This window comes from Gouania willdenowi, chromosome 18 (assembly GCF_900634775.1).
Source record: "Gouania willdenowi chromosome 18, fGouWil2.1, whole genome shotgun sequence".
NCBI classification, from domain to species: Eukaryota; Metazoa; Chordata; class Actinopteri; order Blenniiformes; family Gobiesocidae; genus Gouania; species Gouania willdenowi.
Window position 1 is genome coordinate 6,057,402 of NC_041061.1, and position 22,832 is coordinate 6,080,233.

The following is a 22,832-nucleotide window of genomic DNA, read 5'->3' on the forward strand; positions in this document are numbered from 1 at the left end:
CTTTTTTTAAATATTTGTTCGACTTTTTTTAATATTGTTCGACATTACTTTGTTCAAAAATGGAAACTCCTTAAATTGATAAAAGTGATATAATACCCAAAGGAACGCTTTTATTTCTCTCGGAATAACATTTCTAACACTTTTAGCCTCACTTCATCTACAAGTTTTATTGTTCTAGATTTTTTAACAGTTCGTTAGTAGGTGTTCAGAATTCCACTTAATGTCTTATTTGTAATGATCTATTTATAATTTCAATAATGGATCTTCATATGTTTTACATGCATTACCCCAGCTTTCTGAGCATTAGGCCAGGTAAGGCAATATAAGAGATGAATAAAGTTCAGACACGCTATATTTAATATACTTTTTGTTCTATGTAGAATACCAATAGTTTTTTCTATTATTCTCTATGTGCAGCTTCCAGCAAAGCTTATGATCTATGATGAAGCCCAATGACTTGGTCTCATAGACACGTTTGAACTCGTTCTGACAGAAAACTCGTGCTTTGAAGTCCTGATTTACTGAGCTAACGCACTCTAGCAGCACGTTGCTATCTCACTCCTCAACAAAACCCAAAAAACACAACTATTAAATTCTAAAAGTAGGTCAAATAACCCAAACTGAACCTGGCCCGTTAGCAAAACTTTAGTCTGGTTTATCTAGACTTCTTTGTCCACATGGCAACACATTGGAGACAGTTTTTTTCTGCTTTGGTATATTTTCTATTCAGAGTCACAGAATTCTCCAGAGCGGATGAAGAAAGTCACCGTCTTCGTCCGTCAATCATTGTTTCTACTTTTTGAACGGCGTGGCTGTATCACATGTTCGTACCGCGATGTGTGTGAGCTTTTCAGCCACCGAACCACGAACCAATGACTCACAGGAGCTCATTGGGCATAACTCACCGCTCATGCAAATAAAATACAGTGTAACACACACACACACACACACACACAGTGATGTACTCCTCAGCCCTTCACGCGGCCTCCTCAGGCTCCTCCGCTCACACTAAAGCAGTTTATAGAAGCCTCCCTACATGGACACGGCTTCTGGAATAGTAACTGCTACTTGATCTGACTGCAAGAAGCTCTCGCCTCTCCGCTTACGCCTGGACGTTGGCTACATACGCTTTGTGCGAGAAGCACTAAACAGACACATGGCACCGAACTGAGTGATCGTCACTGATATGACACAATTCACCTGGATTGAACTTCTAAACTTGACCGCGCAGATATCGAATATCACAAATATCGCCGAAGCTGTAGATCAAAAACAAAAAGACCACCAGAAATTACATTTTTCTTGAATAATTAGTTGTGTTGCTGACTTTATCATTTTAGTCAGAAAAATGCTTTTTCAAGGTAAGAACCTTAGCTTAAAGGGTGTTGTGGCGAGGGCAGATCACAAGCTAAACTGGAATTCAACACATCTGGTATGAAGTTATCTAAAAACAACATTTTTGGGCTCAAAAATAAAACCAAGTATCAAAACATTAATGTTCGAGATCAGAAAAAGTCATTAGAACTTAATTTACCTAAACATAGTGCTAATCTATGCTGAAGTAGAGTTTTTTATTTATTTATCATTATTAAAGGCATAGTTTGAGTGATTTTTACCCCAAGGTAGTCTTCCAGATGATAAAAAATTCTATGCAAACCAAAGTGACCCGGCGTAGCTCCGCGGCGAGCGCCGTCTCGGGTAAAGATCAATAAATCAAAACCAGTTTAGACGAGAAAAGATTTGATTATGCAGCACCTCTGGATGTCTCCTCGCACACGGCACGACATCAGAACGAGTCCGTACATATCACATTACTGGATATTACTTTGGAAGATCAGACTTTACATCGTGGAAATGATTATTTGTAACAAAATGAAGTAAGAAAAGGTGGGTTTTTATGTTTAAAAGTAAAGATTGTGTTCATTTTGGTTTCCACATGTTGATTTTTAGAGGTAAACACACAATTTTGATGCATTTTTGCAGCTGAAAAGTCTTTGTTTTTTTAAAAAATCACAAAAAATCTGTCACACAACAAAACAGACCCGGACTCACAAGATCCACATTTTTGAATACAAGAGATAAACGGACATTTCTATGATTTATTTTGTGTATTTGCGTAAGTCAGCAGTTACCAGTTTGCTAATCCGTCAACTGAGCCGATAAGCAGACTGTCCGCTGGCTTGTGTAATGGATATTTATAGGTAATTGCTAGCATTCACTTAGCTAGCAGCTGAACTCTTGAACAATGTGAAACGGAAGATGGAGAAGACTTCATGGGAAACATTTGAGAAGCTTTCGGGCTTTTTTTTGTTGACCTTTTTAAATGTGTCAAGAGACAAGAAATGAGCTCAGGATGCTAGCTAAAAGTAGCAAATTAGTGGCTAGGGATTTGTAGCACCAATACATGCCCAAACAATCAACTTTCTGACATTAAGGATTATTATTTGCCTCAGTGATGGAAAATTAAGAGAACAAAACACTAATTCATCATTAGACTAGGATTTAGTTCAAAACACAGTATGAATATCTGAGAATGCGATTTTTCGTTGTAGCTTCTTGATGCTAAATCACAGTCTAGATTTATGATTTCCTAACCCGAAGACATATACTGTAAACGAACACCCGCTTTGATTTCTGGTATTAGATTTTCCGTATGTGTGTGTTGACACGCGCTTCAACTAGCGCGTAGCAAAGGTTAGCGACTTTTTCCAGTGAAACTTTTAAGACAACAGCTGCTGCAGGGTTTTCCTTTCATATTCATTAGGTTTCAAAATGATGCACTTGGTTATATTTATGACTGATATCAGCGCCTTAAGCTCGATTTTAAATGCCAAGAAGAGCAAAGGAGTACCATGACCATACTATTCCCATGGGAGGTTTTAAAAGGATGTGGTTAGTCTTCATTTAGAAACCATTTATAAATAGTGAAATATTAAAAAATACGAGATTAATACTTGGTGCTGACAGAAAATTAAGAGGAAATTAGCTAAAAAGGTCATTAAAGAAGGGAGGGAAGCGAGCGCTAGCTGGCCAAGTTAAAGAGTATTTTTAGGAAGATGTTTATTTGTAGGTCTGTGAAACCAACCCAGGGGTGGATCTCCTTGCTTCTGTCTCTCTCTCTCTAGCATCTGTTGAGGTCTCTCAGCCTGTCACAGTCCTTCAACTCTGTAGGTGGGTGGGGGGGACATTTTGCATTGACACAACAATTCAGTAGATTTACTGTAGCTGGTGTCGTCCCAACAGGTCAGTGGCAGTTCAGTCGTTATATGCCATTTTCCATTGGGAAAGAAATGCAGAAGGGAGAGTGATGTCACCAAAAACAGACTTGGGTGATTATTAAATATTAAACTGTAGCAGCAGATTATGATAATAAAATGTTCAGGAAGAAAAACCAAAACTGATGCTTTAGTTGCATTGTCTGTTGGCGAAAAACAAAAAACAAAACAAGTCCATGTGCAAATTTAAGAGAATAAATGTAATTTAGCCAAACTAAATGGCACTTATTGGGGTTTCCCCAAAAATGTTTTTTCATAATCATAATACTAATACTTGTACTAAATACCCTAAATAACTGTATTTAAGTACATATTTTAACGTTAATATTTTTACAGCAGCTTGAAAAACAAATAACCAACCATGGGTGTAGGTTTTCATTTCTATCAATTTTGCATAATTTTTAATTCATTTTTTAAAGACATGGGCATTAATAATAATAATAATAATAATAATAAATCAATTTTAAATAGCGCTCTTTTGGGACTCAAAGCCACTTTACAGAAAAATAATGAAATAATAAAAATAAAAAGGTTACAGAAAAGCACGTTTGAACAGGTTGGAAATTAGCTGCTCTAGTTGTAATAACACAGATTTAATTTAAACACTTATTTTCTAAAACATTCTTCCAATAAATCCTAACGTGTGTAGTTGGAAAAATTAGTTATCATTAGTTAAAAATTTATATATATTTTTTTTAAATGACGTTCCGAAGAAAAAACACATCTGTAAAACTGCCTTTTTCGCTCACTTTCCAAGAAACTCCCAAGTACAGTTTCCAAAATGGCTACCGGAACAAGCTAGCTAGCTAGCTAGCTAACAATCCACGTATTTTACTTGATTTATTTTGGGTTAAATAAAGCAGTGGAGGTTTTTTTCATGTGGAGGGTAAACACTTAAGAGAGTTATCTCTAATGTTTTGTAGGCATCACTTGTATGTTTTATGTGACCGGTGAGCTTTGAAATACAAATGCAAATCGTTTAGCTTTTGGCGCAACTTAACTGTCACCATGGCAACAACAAGAAATAAATGAATGATAAAATAAATACATATTGTACTTTTTTATCATCAAAATCCGAAGCTAATAACAAAGGAATTGAGTAATATATAAATAAAAGATGCCATTATTTCCTTTATTTTTTTTATATTTTTTGATGAGCGCTACGAGATGAATATTGTTGTATTTAATTGGCACCATATAACCAAAGTTGAATTGAATACATTTGAATTGTTTTAGAGTTATGAATTAAAATGTAATTATTAAATAAAAGTTTCAGCTCTCGTTTAATTTAATTCTGACCTCAGATTAATTAACGTTTAAATTTTACATTAAACATGGTTAGGGTTAAAAGGTGTCAAATGAATGAATAAAATAAGCAAATTAAATCCCTAATTTCTATATCGTTTATATATATATAGTTTTAAAGATGTTCATTAGGGGAAAGTTACATTTAAAGATTTTAAGTGTGAGAACAACTTTGAAAAGTTTTTGTCTGTCAATTTGTGGAGTAAAAATAATGGAACAGAATGACTGTGTAAATAAAACAATGTATAAAGGTCTAAAGAAATTATTTTCACCAGTACAGGAGTGAATCTGATCACTATTCACCAGTTATTTATTGTTGGTTTTTTTTTCTCCTGTTTTTTTAAGATTAGCTATGGACTATTTGTGAATATGTGGATTGTTTAATGATATATGGTAATGAATTGTATTATTAGTTGTACTAAAAGCTAAATCTGCAGTGATTAATGGGTTAAATAAGTTTATATATTCTTCCTACTCCTTTTGGCACATTTAAGTTGAGAAGTTTAAGTGTTGGTGGATCATATCAATGGTTTATTCTGCTGTTGTAACTAATCATTTTTATTTTTTCATTTTCTAAACAGTCCTTGGGAATAAAGATGAGAACCAGTCAGTCCTTCAATAAACACAGTAAATAAACCTTCTTTAAAAGGTTAAAGTGGGACAAAAATGGTCTTAAATGCACTATTGGTTGATTCAGTGTTGCGTATAATTGAGAGGGAGATTTTTAATCGTGTTATTGTTGATTTAATGTTTTTACTGCTGATTTTAATGTTCATTTTGAAGCTGTTGAAAGTTTTTCTGTTGCACTTTTTGATCATAAAAAGCACATTAAATTCTCTCGCCTTGCCTAGGAAGACTTTTGGGAGGGTGGGATTATATTTAGACGGTCTGCAAGGCAATCAGGGGGAGCTGAAAGACAACACTGAGAAAGTTCCAAGGCCTAAAATATCTGCCCATGCACACACTTTATGCCAGGTGCTAGGACAGCGTCAGACTGGACCCTTTTTTTTTACACCAGTATCCCCAGTATAATCCCATAATCTCCTGTAAACATGTTGAAAAAACTGGTTGCCGATGGCGACCCTGTACCCCTACCTTTCTCTGCTGCTTCTCCCAGGCCGGGTCCAGCAGCAGGTCCCTGTCCCAGTCCTCCTCCGGGTCATGTACTCTTCATGCTGGATGGTGTAGGAGTTGCTGTACGTGATGTGGGTTTCGACAGCTGTCATGGTTCCAAAGCCTCTGTCAGGACCTCACAGTCCCCCCCTCAGATACAGAAAAGACGGATTAAGGCTCGGATCAAGGAACCGCAGAGACCAGAACTCCACTGGTGCGAGGTGCCTGTGAGGAGGTGGTTTCTCCCTCTACCAGTAAGACCCTTGCTGGCCGGTGCTCCTTTCCTGGTCAAAAGTGGCCACACGTGACCGCACCCCAATAAGTAGGGTGTGAGAGGCGGGCTATGGGGGGATGTAAGTGGTCTGCGGCTCTGTCTGTTACGCCCCTGGGGGTCGGTGGAGGTTTTTATGGCCTGTGAGGTGCACCTGTTGCTGTTAGTGATCCTCTGTGAGAGCAACAAAGATCTGTGAAGACTCAAGTAAATATCAACCAATCAGACACTGTAATACAGTAAGAATCAGAGAGATTCATCAGATGTTGATAGATAGGGGGCCAAATCTGGCCCTGTAGAGCAGAGGTTCTCAACCTTGGTGTCAAGACCCCACATTTGGGGTCATGAGACACTGAGAGGGGGTCGCCAGATGCCTTTAAGAATCTGAGAATATTTTTTGAACAATTTTAGCCCATTTTTGCTTATTTTTACCATTTTTCTGCAACTACACCATCACTCTCTCTTGTCATATTTTTACTCCTTTTAATGCATTTTTGCTACATTACTCCCATTCATGCCACTTCTCCATCACATTTCAATTCCCAGTCCTGACCCCATGGTTGAGAAACCCCCGCTCTAGAGCGTACAGTTTGACCCACAGTGTAATTAAGGTAATTAAGTTCAGTTGTAGATGCCTTATTTCCTATAATATAATCCAATATATTTGAATGTTTTTATCACAAGGCTGCAGTCATTTTATTTGGAACTCTATCTTCTTCTAAAATCCTGCAATTTTTCCACAAACAATCCCACAAACAATTCCACAGGGATTCAAAATCTCTGAAATATTTAGACTTCCACATGTGTGTGGGTTTGGATGCTCTGTGGCCTGGATTTGGCCCACAGACCTTTAGTTTGACTGCTTTAGTTTAGTTTAGAAGAGCAACTTGCAGCATTATTTTCATGCCGCTGCTGTTGGGGTTCTATTTTTTGCATATTATTGTATATTTGTATATGGTTGTATATGTTCTATTTATATTACTGGTGCTTTTTTGGGGGGGGTCTGTTTTTATTCTTTAGAATTTTACTCTACAGTATTTATTCTTTTAGGTTAACGAGAACTTTGGAACGTTATTTTGTTATGCACATAATGACAAATAAAAATCCTTGGATTATTTACACTGTAAAACCCAAGAATCTGTGTTTTTTTTATCATGTGGTTTTATTCTCATTTAGTGTGTGTTTGGAGTCAGTTTGTGTTATTTTGTTTTTAATATGTTATGATTTCATTTATTCTGACAACCGAGTTTCAGGAAATTTACTTTGATCTCCTGACATGTTTCCACTGTCAACTGCCAGTCTTCTTCAGAGGCGTCTGCTGATGATATTTGAAAGTCTTTCATTCCTAGGCCACTAGGTGGAGCAGGAGTGATTAAAACTGCTTTAAAGCCAGATGGCAAGGGTTCAAATCTGAACCCTGGACAGGTTTTTTCAGCCTGCGACCCCCAAAATAAATGAAGGTTCCAGAGACAAGGAACCCCCACTGTACCTGAAGGTGGTTGAACACAGACACGAACATTGAATAACATGTAACAATGTCATTTAAAAACCAACACTTGGGCGCACACACCAGACCCGTCGCCAGACCTCGGTTTTTAGGGGGGCATGTAAAAAGCATGGGTGGGCACAAGTATTATTATTATTCTACTTTTTTTTAGCTTCACTGACACAATTCTATACCCAATATAATGGGCTCAGATATATACAGAGACACTTTTTTTTAATAATTAACACCAAATACACACTTACACTCATGCGCACACACCAACACTCGTGCGCCCACACACCAACACTCGTGCGCGCACACACTTGTTACGCACACGCACTAACATTTTTGCGCCACACACCAACACTCTTACACGCACACACCAACACTCATACGCGCACACACCTGTTACGCACACACACCAACATTTTTGCGCCGCACACCAACACTCTTGCGCGCACACACCAACACTTGCGCGCACACACCAGACCCGTCGCCAGACCTCGGTTTTAGGGGGGCATGTAAAAAGCATGGGTGGGCACAATTATTATTATTCTACTTTTTTTTAGCTTCAGTGACACAATTCTATACCCAATATAATGGGCTCAGATATATACAGAGACACAGATTTGAACCCTAACACTAATAGAATCTGAAGCTTTTCATCTATTTCACCTTGTGGGTGCCCAACTGTTTCTTAAACTGTAAAGTCCCAGAGGTTCTTGAACACTCTTGCTTGGGTTGGTACCGGTCACTGGATCAGCATCAGCATGTAGAGTAAGATTTGTGTAGATTTACAATCAAATAATAATCATACACATTGTTTCTTTACAATTTTAATTAACTATATCAAAAATGAGCTATTATCCTATTTAAAACAAATATGTTTTTACCTGTGTCACAAGTGGGTGGGCACAATGCTTGTGCTGGGCAGGCCCCCAGGGCAAAGGGCCTGAACATATGTGACATTAGGTGGAAAAAGGGTTTTTAATGTAGAAAATGTCTTGAAAGTGGAAAAAATTTTGTAGAAAATGCATTGAAATTTGCTGGAACAGTGGCAGAAATGGGAGTAAAAATGTAGCAAAAATGCATTAAAAGGAGCAAAAGTATGGCAAAAAAAAGTGATGAAAATGGATAAAATATGGCAAGTTTGGTGTAGTGCCTGAAAAGAGTAAAAAATAAGCAAAAATGAGCCCGACCCCCTTCCAGTGTCCCGTGACCCCAAATGGGTCCTGACCCCAAGGTTGCAGAAAAAGAGTAAAAATAAGCAAAAATGGGCTCAAAAATGGTCAAAAATATTCTTAGTTTTTTCAAGGCACATTTAGACCCTCTCCCAATGTCTTATGACCCCAAATGGGGTCCTGACCCAATGCTTGAGAACCTTTGGTTTAGATGACAAATAAAGAATAACAAAGGCTTTTAAGAAAGGAAGTTGATTTATTATGGTTATAACATTTATGCATACATGCTAAACAGACACACACACACACACACACACACACACACACACACACACACACACACACACACACACACACAATGACAATCAACAACCTTTGTTCACCTTGTGATCAGATCCAGATCGATTTCCTCTTCAGTTGCGTCATCCGCTCGTCTTTGAAACCTCGTCTGATTTCTACATCAACCAATCAAACGCTGAGTTTAACTACACCAAACATGGTCCATTTACCTACTTTGAAGTCTTAGCTACTCGTGTGGGCGTCTCTAGAGACGTTACGTGCTGCTGCTGCTGCTGACACAAGTAGGATCTGTAATGAAACGGACCAGACGTGGCCTCTGAGGACAATAAACACATTTATACAAGAAGGGAGTGAACATACAGATTAAAAAAAAGATAAAGAAATAGAGCTTTAATATGGGGTGCAGATTGTAAAGTTGTGCATGCTAAAATAAAAAGCAACTTTTTGCAACATTTAGCAACAAACCACATTTATAAAACTGTATGTTGAATTTTTTTCATGTTACTTTTGACCAGATTTACAGCAACACTTGTGAGATTTGTGATTTTTTTTTTCTTGTAAAAATACAATGTCAATGTTAAATGTAAATATTTAATCTAAATCTTAATGTTAAATGTGAATCTTAAATGTTAAATCTAAATGTTACGGTGAAACAAAATATTTAGCTAATATGCAAATTCACCGGAATGAGCTTTTATGTTGGTACCTCCGGTGAATTTGCATATTACATAAATACTTAGTTTCACCCGACATTTAGATTTAACATTAGATTTAACATGTTAAGTTGATGTTTCATTTATTTCAGACAAGGTTTTTTTTTTTTTCAATCTCCTGCTAGTCTTCATCAGAGGAGTTCTGCTGATCGCCTTTGATGGATCATTTGAAGTTTCACTTATCTTCCATGTAATAGTTCCAGCGAGATTAATTTTGTCTTCTTTTTGAATAGTATGTTAAGTTGATTTTAAAAAATTCAAGATTTCCTGAAAACCTTGTCTGAATGAACAAAACATCAACTAATACAGTATACTATTCAAAAAGAAGACAAAATTAATCTTGCTGGAAATGTTTAGATTTAAGATTTAGATTTACCATTTAGATAACATTCAGATTTTGATGCAACATTGACATTATATTTTTACGAGAAAATAAATATCACAAATTTCACAAATATTGCTCTAAATCTAGTCAAAAGTATCATAAAAATTCACGCATTTTTTTAATGTAGTTTGTTGATAAATGTTGCTGTTTATTTCAGTATGCGCAACTTTACAATCGGCGACCCATACTTTAAATGAACATTTGTTGGTATTTAAGGTCCACACCACTCAAAATAAGAGCATCAGTGCTGAAGAAGAAAAGACTTCATTAAAAGCAACATGGACTACCTGTATCATCATCATCATCGTCATAGCAGCAAGACAAAGGACAGGGACGTGTGCAGCATTCAAGCGTCGCGGCTCGTCCACAGACGTTAACGGGAGGAGGAAGGAGAGGTGGAGGCGGGGGAGGAGGCGGGCCTCACCAGTACAGTGCAACGAGCTTAGGGAGCAGTGTTAATTTTGATTGAGTTTTAGTCTTTGGACTAAAATACATCTTAGTTTACGGTAGTCATCGGCACTATTTCAGTTACAAAGTCTTATTTTAGAAAACTGGTTGAGTATATATAAGCACATTAAATTGTATATTCTTTGTCGGATCCTTTAATTGAACTCCGTTCTAAGAATTTTACCGTACCGTCGCCTAGTAGTTTCCCACAATCCTTAGCGCTTCTCTGTAGTCCTTGTACTGCTTCTGGGACGTGTTTTAAAGATGTCGGTACTTCCGTAAAATCTGATCAAATAGATGTGATTATACAACAGTTGGTTCTGACCAACTAAGTAATTTGATTGGACAAGAGACATTCCATGAGTGCTGATATAGCGAAACAACAGCACTGTGACTTTTTACAGACATAATTATCACTACATTAGTCAACTTTCAGTTAGGAAATAAATATATGTGTTGTCTGGCAAGAGCCTCGTCTCCCTTCCGGTTGTGGACCCATTTGTTTTGGTGAATTTGCCAAATGAATGAAAAAATAAACAAATCGTAATTTGTCGCGTAATACCGCTGACTAATAAAATGCGCTTGTAGAACTGTTGTATATAAGCAATAATACACTGATTATCTACCACCTCGAGTGTGATATTGCTCATTTAATTTATAAATTCATCAAATCTAGTTATTCTAAGTAAATATAACATTAATTTTCTGACCCACTTGCTCCTTTTCAGGGTTGCGGGGGTCTACTGCTGGTGCCTATCTCCAGCGGGCACTAGCCGAGGGTACACCCTGGACAGGGCGCCAGTCCATTGCAGAACATGTTATAGAAGTTAGTCAAATCTAATTGATCTAAATCAACATAAATTAATTTTTTAAGGAGTTTCCATATTTTTTTTTTAAAGTAAAGTCAACTTATTATCATTAACTTATAGTTCTGATTGGATCCCTTCCAAAAAAAAAAAAAACTTTGTTTAATTGGATTTCGACGTTGACATTTTGAGTTTTAATTCGCATGTGATTTGTTTTAATTAGTCATAATCTAGTTATTGTCACATAATAAAATGTAGTAGATGAGAATTTTCAGTGAACAAAATTAACACTGGGGGGGGAGGGGGTTTAGGGAGGCCTGGGCGCATTCACCTAAGCACGGACAGCCTGGGCTTTAGTGAGAGAGCAAGGGGGGGTAGGGGTGGGGGGGGAGAGGGCTGGAAGGAGGAGGAGTCAGGCTTGATTCTACTGCTGCCCAATTGAAAAAGTTAGTGTTTTCAGACTTTCTAATACATAAACATTCTATCCATTCCTCTCCACCTCCTTTTCCACCATCTCTTGTTTTGTTAGGCGAACAGAAGGACACACCAGACTTTTCTCAGGCCCATCTCGCAGGCGTAAACGGCACAGTGTGGTGAAAGCTGGCGTGCACGTAGCACAGTCAGGGAACAATCGCAAACAAGTCAGAGCACGTTACGAAACACATACCACCAGCCAGTCCAGCGATTCCAGTATTAGGGACACGAGGGGCTGCCGAACCAGAAAAGTCCTATAGGAGTCCTGAGATCGATGAGATCTACAGATCGGAATGGCCGCCGTGAGGGGCCGATCTTATAGGACGTTTCTGACTGGCTGTGAGGGACCCAAAGGGCGGGTATTAGCGGATCCTTACTGTAGTCTGAGGGTTTTAAAGGAGTTGGACTGGAGTTCAGATCCCTTCAACAAAGCGTTCGTCCAACACTGGAGTGTCTCTCTCTTTCTGTTACGTTACTGGGTCACACCTAATCTGTCCATGGCAACAGGCATAGATGAGCCTTACAGGAACAAAGGCATGATGGGAGATTTGGATCAGAAGGTTTTTTTTGGGGAAGTCGAGTCTGAGCTGGAGCCAAGAACCCATTTTCAAGGTGGCGGCGGTGATGGCGGCAGAAAAAGGAAAGCACTGTGTGGCATGTGAACGGCGGTGAAGGAAGGCGAGTGGGCTACAGGACGAGGATGAGGAAGGTGGAAAGAGAAGAGGGGGAAAGAAGGGAGGGAGGAAGGGTGGGGGGGCGGCGAAGACGGCGGTGGGGGGCAGTTGACTAGCGGGCAAAGGGGAGAGTGGACGTCAACCCTCTGGATTCAACGTAACCTTAGTTCTCCAGACATCTTTGACTTTAACACTCAACTCACCAGGTGTTTTCAGACCAGGAGCATCCACACGCACTGAACTGTTTTAGGTTTCACCTTTTTTACTCTAAAGTTGGGAAACATTCAAGGGTTAGCATTTTAGGAAATAGCAATTAACGGAAAGAACAAAGACTTTGGAGTCTTCTGTGTATTTTTGGTATTTTGTGTGTTTTTGTTTCGATAACCATTTTGGTCAGTTATTTTAATGCTCGTGTCTTTTGCGTATTCCTGTTGTCATTGAGTGCGTTTTTGGAGTCAGTCTCTTTATTTATATTTATTTGTGTGTCTTTCTGCCATTTTGTGTTTTTGTAGTCATTTTGTCCATCTTTGAATTTTCTCTAGTTTTTGTTGTTTGGTGCCTTTTACTGATGTTCATGGAATTATTTCTTGTAATATGTTGACATTAACATCCATTCCAACTTGTTGATTTACAATTTTAGTTGAATTTGTTTTACAACCAACTTATGACATAAATCCTCATTTAAACCTCACAGAAAGTGTTTTCCAGCACTAGGCTAAATGTGCTGTTGGTGTCACCTTAAATATTAACTAGTGATGCTTCATGGCTTTAAGGTGGGTTTGCACTGGCACTAAGGCCATCTATTGGTACTCTCCTATCTAATCCAAAGGTCACTACAGGAAGACGTTGGAAAAGACTCTTAGGAGAATGTAGTCTAATATTAGGCTAGCTTGTTAGCATTATCCTTGTAGCTTTCCAATACAAACAATCTGTTTGTATTTGCAAATTAAGTTAGAGGCAAAATAACAGTTAGCTAAATTACACCATTACTAAAAAACTTATCAATTTAAAGGCTAAGCTAATCTTCAAGTTTCCTTTAATCTTACTTTGATTTCTTTGAGATAAAAGACAGTGATTCATTTGGCGCCATTTTTGTTCTGGTTTCTTTTGGGTATGTCTCGTGATACTACGTGATGTCTATACACGAGACGTGAAATTTCGGCTGTTTCGATCGAAAGCCACAAAATAAACTATTTTGTCGCAACTTTCAGATGTGAAAACACCAGAAATGTATTGGGAGATCACTTTGTTGGGAGTGTTTCGGGGCTCACGAGAACAACTTTTGTACGAACCACTAGGAGAATTTTAAAAACGTTATTGTCGCAAGCAGCTTTAAGAAAAAGCCAACTGGATAGTAGAAAAGTGAATCTCCCACATTAGAAACACCCTGTGAGCGCCATAATTCACTGACGCTAAAGCCACTGAAAGCGATGATAGTCTGGATGTTACTCGTGTAAAGATATCCGAACATCCCAGCCCACAACCCCCACCGAGGTGCAGCCCAAAGCTGTAGTAGCTGAGGAGGGGGTTACAGATCAGGGTGAGATGAGATAGGAAGGGATACTGGTAAAGATGGAGGAACAGGAGGAAGAGAAAGGGAAGGGCACAGTCAAAGGAATGGGAGGGGTTTGGGTTGGGTTGGGGTGGGGTGGGGGGGGGGGTGGCAGGTGTGGGAGAGGAGAGGTCAGTGCTCTTACGGCTTTTTTTGGGTTGCTGTTGGGTTTACAATTACCTTGATGGTTGAAGGGAGAGAGAGCAAGCTCCCGCTGGGCGTGGCTAAAAGGCGTCCTCATGGCTCGCGCCACCACCACCACGTTCACGCACGGCTGCACCCTGGCCATTCCAGGTGGCACGGAAACCTAATTCAGTTGAGATAGTTAGATCAGAGCTGAAGTGTCGTTGGGATTTTTTTTCAGACTTTTTTTTGCTGTTGTTGTCTTGCGGCAGAGGAACGGAATATATCACACATGCAGGTCTGAGGGTAAAGTGGACATAGAGACACACGGAGAGGGAGATTTTTGGTGCAAGGGAAGAGACCAGACCAGAAGCACACCCATCATCAACCCCCAGAAACCAACCAAAGTTGCTCCACAGATCAAAATGCACCCAGGCCATTCCATCTGTGTGCCTCTCCCCAGCTCTCAGCCACATTAAGGAGCTCGCAAACAGTTGTGGAGAGACTAAAAAATACTTAAGTCGTACTCTCTTTTTTTGGTTTGGTTTGTTTTGAGAAGCTGGAGAGAGAAAGGAGCGCCAACCTGCACTTACCCTGACCAAAGAGAGCAAAGCTGGGCCAGCATCTACACCCGTCTCCCCCAATGGGTCCCCCCAGTCAAATGGGTCTGGTGGTTATTTTACACAAGAGAAAACAGATAGCGGAAAGGAACAACATCAACAAAAATAGAAGAAGGAAGAAAGGGGAAATGTCCAAACCCTTTGCTTTGTTTTACCACAGTAGGTCAGCCAAACATTCTTTATTATAAGGTTTATAGTTCACATAATCTCAATAAAAAGCATGCTGATGTTTTGTTTTGTGTCGTTTTAAACTCGTCTTTTTCTTTTTTAAAAATATGGAAAAAAATGTAAATATCTTCCCTAAAAAACACGGTCTCAAACATGGCAAACAAGACATTTTTGCAAACCACAGAATTTCTACAAAGGATGCAACTGGTATGTGTTGGTATATAAGGACACAGAAAGATTACATTGTGAGATGCAAAAGTCACTTAACCACTATTACCACAGGAAGGGGGGAGAAGAGGGAGGGAAAAATGAGGCAGAAAGGGTCTTTTTGTGTGCGTCAGACTGCTGTCAGATAGTAGTTACAAAAAAAACCAAAACCATCCAAATGCCTGCTTTTGCACATTGTTGGACTTTAAAGGTGCTATTAATAGTACCAGTTACAGGCTAAACCAGTGATTCTCCACCTGTTCTGCTCGAGACCCTCAAAATAAAGGTGCCAGAGACTGGGGACCCCCACTGTACCTGAAGGTGGTTGAATATAGACGTGAACATTGAACATGAATTTGTGCTATAGTATAAAGTCATCTTAAAGATGTAAATCCTTGTTTTAATCAGGAATAAAAATGAGTTTAAAAGTGACTAAAAAAACACAGAAATTGGTTAAAAGTTGCAAATTAGTGTGGTCAAAAACAGACAGAAAATGTGGTTTTAAAAAAAAGGTTAAAAGTGTCAATCCTGGAACAATTAGTTAAAAATGGCAAATAATGCCGATGGCAAATCGCGAAGTATGAAATATGGAGAGAAGAGGTTAAAAGTCACAATAATGGGTCAACATATGTGAGATTAGGCGGAAAAAGTGGTGGAAAGGGTTTAAAAGTGCCAAAAATGTCTTAAAAGTGAAAAAAATGTGCAGAAAAGGCATTGAAATTTGATGGAGATAAAAAGGAGTAATGTAGCAAAAATCTGGTGGTGTTCCAAAATGAATTTTTTTGTCCCGATACCCAGTTGCCTAGTATCGGCCGATATCGCGGTGCTTAAAAAAAGACATGACCTGTTTTTCTTCCCATTCTTAAAAGCTGCTGTTTACGCTTTCCTGTTTGAACGATTCAGCGTCCACCCAGTGAGCAGTTAAACTAAGCAGCAAAAGTGGCGAGACGTTGCTGCTCCATATACCCGTGGTGAAGCTAATAGCCTGTTCCTTTTCTAGCTTCCTTGAAACATGCACATTATTACTGAGTGCAGGGATGGCCTTCTCAGTGAAATATTTGCAGCCTGGAACCTTGTATTTTGGCTTTGCATGTGCCATAAAAAGCCAAAATCCCACATTGTCTACAAAGGAGAGGAGAAGGTCAGAGATACCACTGCTCCTTTCCATAGACGTGGTTTGTTGCTTTGGTCCGTCCCCCATTCCACTTGCTCACAGCTGCCGCTGCCTCAAACTCTTTGTTCTTGGAGGAACTTTGTTCTCATATGTTTAATCAGGTTTGTGATATTGAAACTGACTGCTTTAGTTTCACCTCTCAAAACTTTCAACCCGTACACGTGGCCGTTACACTTGTTGGAGTTTCTATATTGAAATATTACCAAATTGCCGACATTGTTCCACGTGTGTAAGAACATTCTTTTGTTTTTCGTGATTGGTTCAGAATGGCAGCATCAGGCCAATAGTAATAGCTTGTGATCAGGAGTCAGGGCAGCAGTGAGTGAGAGTCGGGAGAGAGAACAACACAAGGTGCTACGTTTGAAGCTGTAAAGGTTTCGGCGAGTTAGTAGTTGCCGATACCGATACCAGCTTTTAGTGCGGTATCGGGACTCCTCCCAATACTAGTATCGGCATCGGCACAACATTACAAAAATGCATTAAAATGAGCAAAAATATGGAAATAAAAAGTAATGAAAATATGGCAAGTTTGGTGTAGTTAAGCAAAAATGGGCTCTAATTGTTAAAAAAATATTCTTAGTTTCTTGAAGGCATCTGGCAACCCCAAATGGGGTCCTGACCCCAAGGTTGACAACCACTTGGCTAAACCACAGCAACGTAGAAACTGATCTCCTCCAGACCTGCAGATGGCAGTAATGCACCCGTTACCTAAAATCTATTAATTTAGCATATCATTTGTAAATAATGAATTAAAATTTTAGCGCAGTGAGAATAAAAATGCTTATTCTTTGTTGGTTAACATCTGTATCATATATTGTATCGCTAACAAAATAGGCATCAACAAACCGTAGAAATCCCTTTAGAAAACACTACTAGAATGCACGAACACGGGGATAGGCCGAATCACAAGCGCTAACTGCTTAGCATTAGCTGCTAGCCACTTCTTGAGAACTTTAGGTGCTGACTTAAGGCAAAAATTGTGAAAGAAAGGCAGCAAGGGGGACATTCACAAACAAACCATTAAGATTTTTATCTTATTTTTGGCCTGAAATTAAGCACATGAGGCGAAAAGTATGGAAAACTCTAGAAGTGAACATGTGCTAACGCTAATACCTATGAGTTAGCAGTTTCTGTTGGTAAAGTTGGAAAAAACACGGTTTTATTTAAAACAATAAAACGTATTAGCTGCGGGTGAAGTGTTTCACCTGAGATGTGACGCAAAGGTTAGCTATTAGTTGTGCGTGTAGCGGCTAATAGAGGGAGAGGTATTCGTTTGAATAGATACATTTAAAACATTCAGATGTCATAATAGTTAGCAACACATTTAAGTTTAAATGGAACTCTTTAGAACACGGGTCAAACTCGAGGCCCAGGGGCCAAATCCGGCCCAACAGAGAAAGTAAAAGACAGCAAAACAAACTACTAATACTAAATACTAATTTTTTTTCTAAATTTCTAGCAATTCCTCAAAAACAATCCAAGAAAATCGCCTTAAAGTACACAATTTTATGTAATTTGCAGAGATCTTACATTTATTGATTGGATATTATTGGTGCCTTACATATTATCAATGTTCTTATTCCATCGATATATCGGTTATCGGCCAGTACAGTCATTGGCCGTTTAATCTGTAATCAGTCAGGCTCAGTTACATGTTAAAATGAAAACTAGGGTTACCTAATGTTAAAATTGACACCTGAAATCTGCGGCCCACTTGTTATCCAACTGCTCTGTTTTTGGCCCCTGAACCGCTGCTTTAGAACCTGTAATTAGTCAACTCTATCAAACAGACTCCAAAAAATGGAGCGAAACAGACTTGTTGGTGTTTTTGCAGCTAAGATCTGACACAGGTCTGACATTCAAAGGGTAAAAAGAAGAAATTGAGGTGAGGATGGGGGCGGGGCTACTGGAAGACACTGCCCCATCTCTTACTTGATTGGTGCTATAACTCTTATTTCTGCTTAACTGTTCAACCTGTCAGGCTCAATTTTGTAGCTTTTGATAATCTTGAAATCGATAATACAAATAGAAGTCACTGCTCACTGCTTCTTAAAGCTTGAAACAATAATAATAAAAAAGCAAACCTGAAAAGCACTTAAAAAGGGAGAGCCCCCCGCTTAATGCACTTCACTCGAGGCTTTATAGGCACATGTTCGTCACATTTAATCAATCCTAATGCTTTGTAAACAACTTTTTCAGTAGTTTGTCATTCATTTACAGTTTGTCAAAGACAAGGAAAGACATTTACGGTTGAAAGAAGAAAAAAAAGGCCACTTAACACTTAATAAAGAGTATCTACACTGAAATGTGGCTCCTCCCTGTAAAACTGGTCACTGTACATCTACAGAGCAGGACAAACAAACAATCTACACTGGAATATAGTGATAGAGGTAGGCGAAGAGAGAGAGGTGAAGCAGTGTCTTTCAGCGTCGTAGCTTGACAGTAAAGATGTGGGAGGGAGGAGGGAAGGGGAGGGGAGTGACCCAAACATACGTTACAGTACGTATACGTGTGCTTTTTTATTTTCCTTGTGCGCTGCGAGGTCGAGAGCCTGCAAGTGTCACACTCACTCACCCCCACCCCGCAAAAAAAACAAAAATATGGACCTTGGTTCTGTTGTGACACAATGCAATGCAGCCAGCACGTGATGTCCCATCGGGTTAACGTTAAAGTCTTCAACATAAGGCAAATGAGGTTTGCACTAGCTGCCCAAACAGAGAGAGATTAGCTAATGATGCTAACGGTTGGTTTGGCCTCAGAGAATATATCAAAATAAAGGCATATGAAACGACTGGCCCCGGGGGGAGGGCAGGGCTCAGTCTAATACTGGCACAAGTGTGAGAATGGCACGGTTAAAGAATCAAAACACAGAAGCATTAAAAAAAATGCCCACAAAAGTGATGGGAACCTCCCGCTAATGGCTGCACCGTGTGTTAACTAACTGGACCAAGGTTCGCCCGCAGAGTCCCTCAGAAAGCAGGTTAATGAACTGAGGAGCCCCCCCCCCACAAGTTTACAGCCCAGTCAGCACGCTTGGAGCCCCAGCGCACGCGCACACACACACACACACACAGCTGCTGAAGGGTGGTCACGTTTGGGGGTGAAGGAGGAGAAGACGGGAGTGAGGTTCAGGGCAGAGGGTTGGGGGGGGGGGGGGGGGGTTGGGGATGGGAGAATTGTGTGCGACTATCGGAAGGGGGGCTCAGGCGTGTGAAGGGAGAGTTCGGGGCGGCGGAGGATGGCCTCCTTGCGCGTGGGCGGCGGCAACGGCGGCTCATACACCCTGGGCGCGGCCATGGCGGCTGCCACTGCCGCGGCGGTGGGGACCACTGGCCTGAGGGCATCCAGCGTGGCAACCGGCTGGGCCGACATGGCGGACAGGCCCGGGACACCCGCCATCCCCGGGATGCCAGAGAGGGCAGCGACGGCACCATGCGATGGATACGCATACTGGAACTGGGGATACTGCTGCAGCTGCTGGTAGTACTCAGCGTAGTACCTGTGACATCAAAGCAAGGCGAGGGTTAACCCTTCGTTAACCATCAGCCTGTGTACATAGTATGTTAAGGTTCCATTTATTCAGACAAACTTTTTCAGGAAATTTACTTTGATCTCCTGGCATGTTTCGACTGCCAACTCAGTCTTCCTCAGAGGCATCTACTGATTACTTTGATGAGATCTCTTAAGGTTGGTTACACCAAGAAAAAACTCATAGGGACACATCAAAGCAATCAGTAAATGCTTTGTCGCTTTCCATATGAAATGCAGTAGCCCCTCGTTTATTGGGGGGAGGGGTTACATTCTAAAAATAACCTGCAATAGGCGAAATCCGCGAAGTAGTCAGCTTTATTTTTTACAATTATTATAGATGTTTTAAGGCTGTAAAACCCCTCACCACACACTTTATACACTTTCTTCAGACAGGAATTAATATTTCTCTCGTTTAAACACTCAAAGTTTAAACCTTCGCAGATTTTCAAACATAAACATGTTTTCAAACAGCACTTAAGAGTCACACTGCTTGCGATCAGACATTAATGCCGAACGCAATCAGAGTCTTTGTTTGACGATGACGTCAGGCCGTCAACACAGACATCGGTCTGTTCACCCATTCAACCATGGAGTAGAAGCTGTGTGTTACCACCTGGAGCTGTGTGACACTCCCTTTATAACTGGGACCGGACAAGAAAGGATTAGGTGTGGAGAAGAATCAGCGAGGAGGTGGTAGTAGCAGGTAAAAGTTCTCTCTGTAGTTTTCATCTTTGAAAGTCAGCACTGAGCTAGGATAGCATTAGCCGCAAATCACTCCGGTTTTTTTCACTGGTGGTTTATGTTTATAAGTGGAGAAAAAAAAGCGCAGCTCCTTGCTTCAGCAGGCAGTGAAGCTCACCGAGTTGGATGCGTCACTCGTGGGTGAACGAAGCATTAGCCAATCAGGACACAGATACAGATACGTTCATACACTGTAAAAAAAATGCATTCAAAATTGCACTGTTAAAAAATCAGCGAAACACCGAGGCCGCGAAAGGTGAACTGCGATATAGCGAGGGACTACTGTAACTCATAGATGCTTTGTTGCTTTTTTATAGGTGCTTTGATGCTTCCTTTTACGAAACAACTTGTGGGGGCACATCAAAGTGATCGGTAGATGCTTTGATGCTTCCCTTACGAAAGAACTCGTGGGTGTAAAAGCAATCAGTAGATGCTTTCCTTACGAAATAACTCATGACGAAATGTCAAAGCAATCAAACACTTTGATGCTCTCCTTACGAAATAACTTGTGGAGACACATAAAAGCGACCAGCAGATGCTTTCCTTATGAAACGTGGAGACATATCAAAGCAATTAGTATACGCTTTGATGCTTGCCTTACGGAAGAATCATAGGAACTCATCAAAGCAATCAGTTCATACATCAAAAACAACCGGTAGATGCTTAGATGCTTTCCTTACAAAATAACTTGTGGGGACACATCAAAGGTATCCGTAGTTCCTCTGAAGAAGACTGACAGTTGGCAGTCAAAACATGTCAGGAGATCAAAGTAAATTTCAAAGTAAATTTCCTGAAAAAATGATGTCTGAATAAATGAAACATATTATTTCAAAAAAGAAAACTAAAATAACTTGCTGCAATTAATAAGTGTGTGCACATGACTTCCTACCTGGCCATGGGGTCCTCTACGGCCTCCACCGCCTCCTCTGCTGCTCGGCCCGCAGGTGTGGGAAGCAGCGGCCGCCGCGGCTTGGCTCTCTGGTAAACCAACGTCTTCATCACGGGGTCGGGCAGCAGCGGCGCCGACCTGCGGAGAGGACTGCGGTCCCTTTCCCCTGACTTGGCCGCTGCTGCAGCTGCAGCCACCATCGCGCTTTGCTGCTCTGCCACAATCTGCTGGCCTTGAGCGAAGTAATGTGCTTGCCTGGCAGCCTCGAAGAGTGCCGTGGTCGGGTCGGCTGCTCCCATGGCACTAATGTGAGCATAGGCTGGTGCGGCGGTGCCATAGATCGCTGGAGAAACGCTGTAGGCCGGGTTCACAGCCCCCGCCGCCGTTGGCATTTCGATTCCAGGAGCAGCTGTCAAGTAGACGGGGTGGTTGGCTACTGCGGGGGCGTAAACGGGCGTGGAGTAGGCGGCGGCTGCTGCCGCTGCTGGAGAAGCAGCCATCTGGCCATAGATGTTGTGCGTCATGGAGCTATACACCTGCGTGGCGCCTGACGTGAGAGCTGCCTGATTGGACATGGTCCCATAAAGCTGACTGGCGACATTGGCGCCGTACACCTGGCTGGCGAGGGCACCGTAAACCGCTGGGTTGACCGGGTTCCCGTCAGTGCGGGTGCCAGTGGTTATCCCCGTGAGGGCGGCATAGGTGGGATCAAAGCTGGAGGTATTGTAGACTGAATTGTGGACACTCTGTTGCACCTGCAGAGGGAGTCCGGCGGCAGCAGCGGCGGCTGCTGCCAGCACTGCTGCCTGACTCTGATACTGCTCCAGTGAGGGCTTCCCAACGGGGCACTCCCCCGCATAGTGACCCAGCTTCCCACAGTTCACACACGGGATCTTCCCGGTGGGCACCTGCTTGCTGGGCTGGACCTTGGACAGCTCAACAGACAGGGGGCGCCCTTTGAAGGAAGTGCCGTGCAGTGCCTCGATGGCCTGGAGTGCATCTTCTTTGTTTTCCATGTGAACGAAGGCGTAGCCTGCAGGGGGAGGGAGGACGCAACGCTGTCATTAAGTGTTGGAAACAACTGGAACAATCAACTGCAACAAACAACTTCACTTCTTCTTTATTCCTAAACTTTTGTCTTAACTTATTATTTAATGTTTATGTAAAAAAAATAAACATGTCTTCCTTTCTTTTTAAAGCCTCTATTTTTATTCTGCCGCGTCAATGTCAAATCAAACAAACTACATTAGTTAACGACATGTGTCCCCATAAAAAAATGACTTTCATTGCACTTTAGTCACAGATGGATAGAGAACAGATTAGTTCCTGTTAAAGATTAACCTCCAAAAATGTACAAACAGGAACCAAATGAGCCGTTTAAGCATTTAGTGCAGCAA

General features: G+C 40.8%; 1 protein-coding gene and 1 pseudogene across 1 annotated transcript in view; both read right to left on the minus strand.

Annotated features, from left to right (window-relative positions):
• LOC114480801 (uncharacterized) overlaps positions 1–14,271 on the minus strand; it is an 18,345-nt pseudogene extending 4,074 nt beyond the window's left edge.
• LOC114480462 (RNA-binding protein 4-like) overlaps positions 14,139–22,832 on the minus strand; it is a 16,868-nt gene continuing 8,174 nt past the window's right edge. The window contains exons 3-4 of the mRNA XM_028474615.1: positions 21,436–22,468; positions 14,139–19,773 (exon numbers count right to left, since the gene is read on the minus strand). Coding sequence (XP_028330416.1) covers positions 19,461–19,773; positions 21,436–22,468 — 1,346 coding nt within the window. The 3' untranslated portion in view covers positions 14,139–19,460. The remainder of the gene's footprint in view (positions 19,774–21,435; positions 22,469–22,832) is intronic.